The 7,537-nt window shown below is 64.4% G+C and overlaps 2 protein-coding genes across 2 annotated transcripts; both read left to right on the forward strand.

The window, feature by feature from the left end:
* The first annotated feature begins 359 nt into the window (after positions 1-359).
* On the forward strand, positions 360-3,903 carry HYAL2 (hyaluronidase 2). The gene is made up of 4 exons (XM_063348144.1): positions 360-436; positions 691-1,637; positions 3,112-3,201; positions 3,341-3,903. The coding sequence occupies exons 2-4, from the start codon at positions 708-710 to the stop codon at positions 3,737-3,739; spliced, it is 1,419 nt and encodes a 472-aa protein (XP_063204214.1). The 5' UTR covers positions 360-436; positions 691-707; the 3' UTR covers positions 3,740-3,903.
* Positions 3,904-4,017: 114 nt separating this feature from the next.
* On the forward strand, positions 4,018-6,869 carry HYAL1 (hyaluronidase 1). Its single transcript, XM_063348145.1, has 3 exons — positions 4,018-6,146; positions 6,266-6,355; positions 6,435-6,869. The coding sequence occupies exons 1-3, from the start codon at positions 5,247-5,249 to the stop codon at positions 6,753-6,755; spliced, it is 1,311 nt and encodes a 436-aa protein (XP_063204215.1). The 5' UTR covers positions 4,018-5,246; the 3' UTR covers positions 6,756-6,869.
* The last annotated feature ends 668 nt before the right edge of the window (positions 6,870-7,537 follow it).

Here is a 7,537-nt window from a genome sequence, read left to right on the forward strand (position 1 = left end):
GTCACCACCATCTTGGGGTCACCGCAGTTTTGGGGACGTTCCCCCCTGCCCCGGACCCCGCGCGCCACCGCCCCCCGCGCCCCGCGGCGCCCCCTACCGGCCCCCCGCCGCCCCGCCCCCTTCCGCCGCGCGCGGGGGGGGCGTGGCCTCCCGGGCCGTACCAAGCGCACCGGCGGTGGTGGGGGCGGCACGCCGTGCCCGGTGCCGCGTCCCCACGGAGGTGTGTGCGGCGGCGGCGGCGGCGAAGGGGTGGGGGTGCCGTCGCCGGTTCCCCCCCCCGCGGCTCCGCGACGGCCCGTGCGGCGGGCGGGGCGGGCCGGGGCGGGGCGGGCCGGCGGCGCCCCCGCGGGTGGTGCGGGCCGGGGAGGTTTAAAGCGGGCGGCGGGGGGGAGGCGGTGCCGGTGGGAGCCCGCGGCGGGGGACGGTGTGAGCCGCGGTGAGATCCGGGCGGGGGAGCGGGGCTGCGGGGGGTTGGGGGGACGCCGCCGCCGCGCCCCGGCGCTTTGTGTGCCGGTGTGGGACAAAGGCGGCGGGAGGAATCCAGAGCGGGCGCGGGCGGAGCCGCTTGGGAGCGGGATATCCTGGGAGCGGAGCGGAGCGCGGGCGGGGGTTGTGGGGAGGGGGCTTGGGGCAGGGCCGCCCCCCCCCCGCTCCGCCGCTCCTGACGCCCCCCGTCCCCGTTGTCCCCAGGCCCCACCTTGGGCAGGATGCGCGGGGGCTGCGCGGTGGCCCTGGTGGCCGTGCCCTGGCTGGCCCTGCTGGCCCTGGCCCGGCAGCCCCCCGAGAAGCCGTCGGCCGCCCCCCTGCTCACCCGCCGGCCCTTCCTGGTGGCCTGGAACGTGCCCACCCAGGACTGCAAGCCCCGCTTCCAGGTGTCCCTGGACTTCAGCCTCTTTGACTTGCACGCCTCCCCCAACGAGGGCTTCGTGGGGCAGAACCTCACCATCTTCTACAAGGAGCGCCTGGGGCTCTACCCCTACTACACCGCCCAGCGCGTGGCCGTCAACGGTGGCGTCCCCCAGAAGAGCAGCATGTCCCAGCACCTCGCCCGCCTCCGGGATGGCATCAGCAAGTACATCCCCTCGCCCGCCAAGGAGGGGCTGGCCGTCATCGACTGGGAGGAGTGGCGGCCCATCTGGGCTCGCAACTGGAAGCCCAAGGACATCTACCGGGAGGTGTCCCAGCACCTGGTGCACCAGCGGCAGCTCTCCTGGTCCCCGGAGAAGGTGAACAAGCAGGCGGTGTTCGAGTTCGAATCCGCCGCCCGGGAGTTCATGGTGAACACCCTGCGTGTGGCCAAGAGCTTCCGCCCCAAGCAGGTCTGGGGGTTCTACCTCTTCCCCGACTGCTACAACCATGACTACAGCAAGAACAAGGAGAGCTACACCGGGCAGTGCCCGGACGTGGAGAAAACACGCAACGACCAGCTGGCGTGGCTCTGGAGGGAGAGCACGGCCCTCTACCCCTCCATCTACCTCGACGTGCTCCTGGCATCCACACCCAACAGCCGGAAGTTCGTGCGGGCGCGGGTGATGGAGGCCATGCGCATCTCGCAGCAGCACCACGATGGCTACTCCCTGCCCGTCTTCGTCTACACCCGTCCCACCTACATCCGCAAGCTGGACGTGCTCAGCCAGGTAGGGCTGTGCCACTGGGACGTCCTTGTCCCGAGCCCCAGGTACCTGGGCTCTGGGGTCAGCCGAGGTGGTCCCTCTGCCCCTGTCCCATCCCAATCCACAGAGTGGGATGGCTCTGGAGGCTGGTGGCCGTTCTCATGGTGTCACCACCACCTCTTGGTTTGGTTGCCCCTGTGTGGGGTAGTGTCGCGTTGAAAGGACTGTCGTTTCAATATTTGTCTGTCAGAGTCCCAGGACTTTCACCGATTTACTATCAGAGTCCCACCAAAGGACTTCTGCTGAATCAGATTCACAAGTAATCGAAACCCGTTATTTTATTGAGAGCAACAGAAGCAGATTCGAGGTTGCTGTTGAGAAACTCGCCAACTACAATAGCGCTAATTAATTAAGGTTAATATTGCTAGCAAGAATGATAGTACAACAACCCGGGGTAGCATTCCCCAGCGGGTGAAAGGCGCAGCGCTTACCCAGAAAGGCGTCCCTGCCTGGGGTGGAGGGAGAGAACGCAGCTCGTTGACTGATGCCTCATGTATCAAGTTTCTTCTCTCCCAATTTAACCGTTCATTTTCTCCATCCTTTTATCCCCAAAATTACAAGGTTGCCCTCCCCTAGGTGACGTGTAGTGTGATCTGGGTGGAGAGACGAGTGCTACAGTCATGTATGTTTAGCCTGATCTCTAAAATCTTCATTAGCATATACAGGGTGTCAACTTTAATATGCATCTCACAGGTAATGAGGGAAAGGCCAATTACGGGGCGTGGTAGCCTCTCCAGGAAACAAAGAACTACACAAAGTCTCTGTTATCTTGATTTTACTGTCTCTGCTGATGAAAAGCAGGGCTGTCCCCTGGCTCCCCGTTATTTATGTATCCTGTGATAGCCAGACAGGTCTTCACTCCCCTGGGTTGCACAAGGGATAGCAAAGCCAGTCTTAATTGGTCTTTGAGCACAGAGACTTCACCTCGTTATCCAAATTCCACAGGTAGGGAGCAGCATCCTTTGGCATGAGGCTGGCCCCGGGGACCAGGAGGGGTGCCTGGCCCTGCCTGCCTCCATCTAAGGGGGAGGCCATGGCATGGAGACCCCCAGCTCAACCCCTCCATGGGTGGGTGATGGGGTGCCACAAACAACCCGCCCTTATGGGCAAGGTGTCTGGCAGCAGGACTGGCACCAATGGTCACCGTCACCGGGGAAGCGCCTGGGAGGAGCCTTAGGATTCCTGGGTCTCGGCAGCCGGGACCCTGGGGTATGTGAGCCCACAGCCGCTGTACTGTGCTGGCTTAGTCGCTGAGGAGACGGGTGGTGTTGGGAAGCCTTGTCCCTAAGGAGCTGGGACAGTCCCCTCGCCCTGTCACCTGGAGCAGGGATGAGTCTTGCTTCCCTGACCCCACAGCGGGCTCTTTGGGGTGCACTGTGCTGGGGGGTGTGGGTGCTGTGTGGGGTCTGTGGGCACTAACTGGGCTCTGTTCCCACAGCCGGATCTGATCTCCACCATCGGAGAGAGTGCGGCACTGGGTGCAGCCGGGGCCATTTTCTGGGGCGACGCAGACTTCACCAAAAACCGGGTAGGTTTGGGGGTCAGTGTGCCCCTGGGGAGGTAGATGATAGGTGACCAGTGTTTCAAGGCTGCAGTGCCCTCCCCATCTGGGGTGCTTTTCTCCCTGGGGCACCCCAACATGCCCCTGATTTCCCCTCTTCCCTCAGGACTCATGCCAGATCATCAAGGACTACCTGGAGGGGGACCTGGGCCGCTACATCGTGAATGTCACGACAGCGGCACAGCTCTGCAGTACGACGCTGTGCCAGGGCCGGGGCCGCTGCCTGCGCCAGGACAGCACCGCCGACGTCTTCCTCCACCTCAACTCCACCAGCTTCCAGCTGCGGCGCCGGGATGGTGACCACCCCCAGCAGCCCCTCTTCTGGGCCGAGGGCCAGCTGTCCTCTGCTGACACCCTCTTCCTACGGACCCACTTCCGCTGCCACTGCTACCAGGGCTGGCAGGGCAGCGGCTGCCAGGTGCCCGCTGGCCCCCCTAGTCATGCCCCTGACCCTCTGGCACCACTGGGACTTGGGGTGCTGTTGCTGCTTGCAAGCTGGTGCTAACGCCCCTGGACTGAGCTGCCCCCCCCACCTCAGCACCCCCTTTCTGCGGCGGTGTAGGGGACCTGTTTAAGATGTCCCTATCCTGCCTGTGAGGCAGATCGTTATGGGGGGGCTGCCCTGTGCTGGGGAGGGGGGAAGCTATGTGGTCGCCCCACCTCAGCCCTCCCCGCTGTGGGGCAGGTGCCCCCCATGGGGATGGAGGGCAGGTTGGGGGGGGGGGGTGTGTGTGTCCCCTCTCCTGTTGTAAGGAGAGGGATGGGGGCGAGGGGGGCATGGGGGCAGGGAGCGGGTGCTGCGTGGTGCTAAGCCCCTGTGCGCTGCCCCACACCCAAGTGCTTTACCTTGAATAAAGCTGGGCGGAGTGTGCCTGGGGTGTGGGGTGACTTGGGGTGGGGGGGACAGACGGACCAGGAGGACGACGACAGACAGGTCACCCTACCGTTCCTTAGCCCCGCTCCCTGGCATGGCTGCCCTGCCCGGGGGTGGGTGTAGAGCGGGGGGAAGGCGCTGCAGTCCCGGCCCCCCCCCGCCCCGTCCCGGCCCCGTTGTGCCGCCGCGGGTGGGAGCCGCGGCCGGGCCACCCACGTGGAGGCCGCGGGGGCGCTGCCCCGTGGCCACGCCCCTTTCGCCACAAGCCACGCCCCTCCCGGGCGTCGCCACGCCCCGCGGGGGCGGAACCACCCGGGACCGCGGCAGCCGCGTGGGGACGCGCCACGGACCGGGGGGGGTACGGCCCGTCTGCCGCCGGTGTCCCCGCGCTCTGCCCTCGCCGGGCCCCGTACTGCCGTGTCGCAGCCTTTCCCTGCCCGTGGGCACGGCCCGCCGCGCCGGGACGCCCGATCCTGCGTGGCACAGCCACCCTCCTGCCGGCACCTCCCGGCTGCTGCGTGCCCGCTTGGTGCCCTCCTGTGGTTGCTGTCCCCACGCGTGGGCCCAGACAGGGCCCTCCTGTGGCTGCTGTCCCCACGCGTGTCCCCAGACACCGCTGTCCTGTCCTACCGCCGTTCCCAGGGCTGTCCCCCGGACGGTCCTGCCCGAGGCTGTGAGCTTCCTCCCAGCAGTGCCCTCCTCCGCCCAACCAAGGGCCGATGCCCTTCACTTCCCCAGCGGCACCCGCCCGGCCCGGCTTATGTCCGTCACCGTGACCTCGGCCTCCCCACCCGGCCCGTGTCTGTTTGTCTTTCCAGCCCAGCTCATCGCCAGCCCGTCACCGGGTGTTGACTCTGCGCATTCCTCCCCAGCCGGGAGTCATTCACCGGGACTGGCACGCTGCCATCCCCGCTCCCGGGCCGCCGTGCTGGGCTCCGTCTGGTGATAACTTTGAGGACTTCACGTGAGGAGGAGGGAGAGGTGACCCTTGGTGACAGGCACCACCTGGGAACCGGGGTGTGGATTAATGCTGGCTCCAGCTTAGGCTGGGGATAAAAGCGTCGAGGTCTGCCCCGGTCTCAGCCTGTCTCAGCTCTCCCCAGGTAGCACTGAGACCCATCCTGCACCTGCCGGCACCATGGCATTGGGGTGGTCCTGCTGGGTCCTTCTGCTGCTCCTGCCTGTCCTGGCCCACGCTGGGGGGCCCGGCCCTGTCCTCATCAATCGTCCCTTCGTCACCATCTGGAACATCCCCACTGAGCGCTGCGCCCAGAAGTACAACATCCACCTCAACCTGGAGATCTTCGATGTGTTGGCCAACGACCAGCAGTCCTTCATCGGGCAGGACATCACCCTCTTCTACAGCAAAGATCTGGGACTCCTCCCCTACTACGCCTCTGATGGGGTGGCAGTGAATGGGGGGCTCCCCCAAAATGCCAGCCTGGAAGCCCACCTCCACCAGGCCGCCCGGGACATTGAGACCACCTTGCCCAGCCCTGCCTACGATGGGCTAGCTGTCATCGACTGGGAGAAGTGGCGCCCGCTGTGGGTCCGCAACTGGGGCCCCATGGACATCTACCGGCAGAAGTCAGAGGGGCTGGTGCGGCAACAGCACCCGCAGTGGCCCCCCCAGCAGGTGAAGAAGGAGGCCAAGAGGCAGTTTGAGAAAAGTGCCCGTGACTTCATGGAGCGGACCCTGCAGCTGGGTGAGAAGCTCCGTCCCAACGGCTACTGGGGTTTCTATGGCTTCCCCAACTGCTACAACAACGACTTCCACAGCCAGCCCTTCACCGGGATGTGTCCAGCAGTGGAGCAGCAGAGGAACCAGGAGCTGCAGTGGCTCTGGAAGAGCAGCCGGGCGCTCTACCCGAGCATCTACCTGCCCCCCGTCTTGAATGGCACCAACAAGGCACTTGCCTATGTCCGGCACCGTGTGGCTGAGGCCTTTGCCGTCCAGCGTGGCGTCCTCGACAGAGGCATCCCCGTCCTGCCCTACTCCCAGATCGCCTTCAGCAGCACCGTCGACTTCCTCTCCCAGGTGATGGGGATGGTGGGCACCCCTCAGGGTGATGGGTTGATGCGAGGGAGTCTTTAGCTCTGCAGGGGTGGCACGGGGGCTTTGGGCACCGTTGACTTCTCCTCTCCCCTTGGGTACAGGAGGACCTGGTGAACACCATTGGGGAAAGCGCAGCTCAGGGTGCCTCTGGCATCATCCTCTGGGGCAGCCTCAACTACAGCAGCTCCAAGGTGAGTGTGGCAGGTGGCACTGCCCATGGGGACCCCATTCCCTGGCCACGCAGCGCTGTGACACTTTGTGACATTGCAGGAGATGTGCCTGCGGCTGAAGGACTACTTGGAGGGGCCCCTGGGCCACTACATCGTCAACGTGACAGCCAGCGCTGATCTGTGCAGCCAGAGCCTGTGCTCCGGCCGGGGTCGCTGCGTACGCCAGGAGGGCAAGCAGGGCTTCCTCCACCTCGACCCCTCCCGCTTCGCCATCGACCTGCAAGCCGGCAAGCCCTGGCTGGTCGCACAGAGCCTGGAATCCAACGGCGACGATGTCTTCCGGCTGGCCCAGGAGTTCAGCTGCCAGTGCTATGACAAGTGGCAGGGACCTCGCTGCGACATCCCGGGCTTTGCCGAGTGAGCTCCCCCACCGCACCGGGGACACCGGGCAGGGGAGGGTGACCAGAGGGACCCTCCCCATGGGGCTGGGAACCCGGCCGTGGGGGCTGCTAATAAAACGAGTAAGCACCTGCAAGGATCTCCTTGTCTTTCACTGCGGCACGTTTTGGGGTGAGAGGGTCTCCAGTGACACAGTCAAGGGCTGTGCATGGGGCCAAGCGGTCTGGGAGCATAGTGCCTCAGAGAAGCCAGGAAAAAAAGAGGAAAATTTATGGGAAAAGACATAGGAAGAGGGATAATGGGGGCAAGAGGATGAGGAAACGGGGAATGAGGGGAGTGGAGGTGATAGAGGTGAAAAGACGTGCCTATGTGGCTGTGGGACTGTGGGCTGTGTGTCCGGGCTTTTCTTAGAAGTGGTTCCACTGGTGGCACGTCAGTTGGTTCTGCTTGGTGTTTGAGTGGTGAAAGAAGACCTCACCCTGGAGTTATACTGTACAAACAAGACGGGACAACCAGAAAAGGTTCATTGACCAAACAGTTTATTACCAACTCTACCAGGCTCTACTTCTTAACAACTCTAGTAAGCTCTATCTAGTAACAATACTATTAATTAAGACACTATGGACTTGCAGCCAACTCCACTCGTCCTCTCTAGGAGGTGCTGCTCTGGGGTCCACCTGCAGGGTTGGGGCTGCAGGTGCAGGTGGGGCAGTGGGGTGGCCTTGGCCCCAGCAGAGCTGAGGCTGCTGCCAGCACGGGGTTGGTAAAGCTGGGAGGAGCCGGAGCAGCACACAGGAGACCCTC

This window comes from Chroicocephalus ridibundus, chromosome 10, assembly GCF_963924245.1.
Source record: "Chroicocephalus ridibundus chromosome 10, bChrRid1.1, whole genome shotgun sequence".
In the NCBI taxonomy this organism is placed as follows: Eukaryota; Metazoa; Chordata; class Aves; order Charadriiformes; family Laridae; genus Chroicocephalus; species Chroicocephalus ridibundus.

What these genes read in the sequence shown, in the direction of transcription:
- HYAL2 (XM_063348144.1), top strand. Translation starts at nt 708, where the DNA reads ATGCGCGGGGGCTGCGCGGTGGCCCTGGTGGCCGTGCCCTGGCTGGCC. An exon ending in AGCTGGACGTGCTCAGCCAG is followed by an intron (nt 1,638 to 3,111) that starts GTAGGGCTGTGC and finishes CTGTTCCCACAG; the next exon opens with CCGGATCTGATCTCCACCAT. An exon ending in CAGACTTCACCAAAAACCGG is followed by an intron (nt 3,202 to 3,340) that starts GTAGGTTTGGGG and finishes CTCTTCCCTCAG; the next exon opens with GACTCATGCCAGATCATCAA.
- HYAL1 (XM_063348145.1), top strand. Translation starts at nt 5,247, where the DNA reads ATGGCATTGGGGTGGTCCTGCTGGGTCCTTCTGCTGCTCCTGCCTGTC. An exon ending in CCGTCGACTTCCTCTCCCAG is followed by an intron (nt 6,147 to 6,265) that starts GTGATGGGGATG and finishes CCTTGGGTACAG; the next exon opens with GAGGACCTGGTGAACACCAT. An exon ending in TCAACTACAGCAGCTCCAAG is followed by an intron (nt 6,356 to 6,434) that starts GTGAGTGTGGCA and finishes GTGACATTGCAG; the next exon opens with GAGATGTGCCTGCGGCTGAA.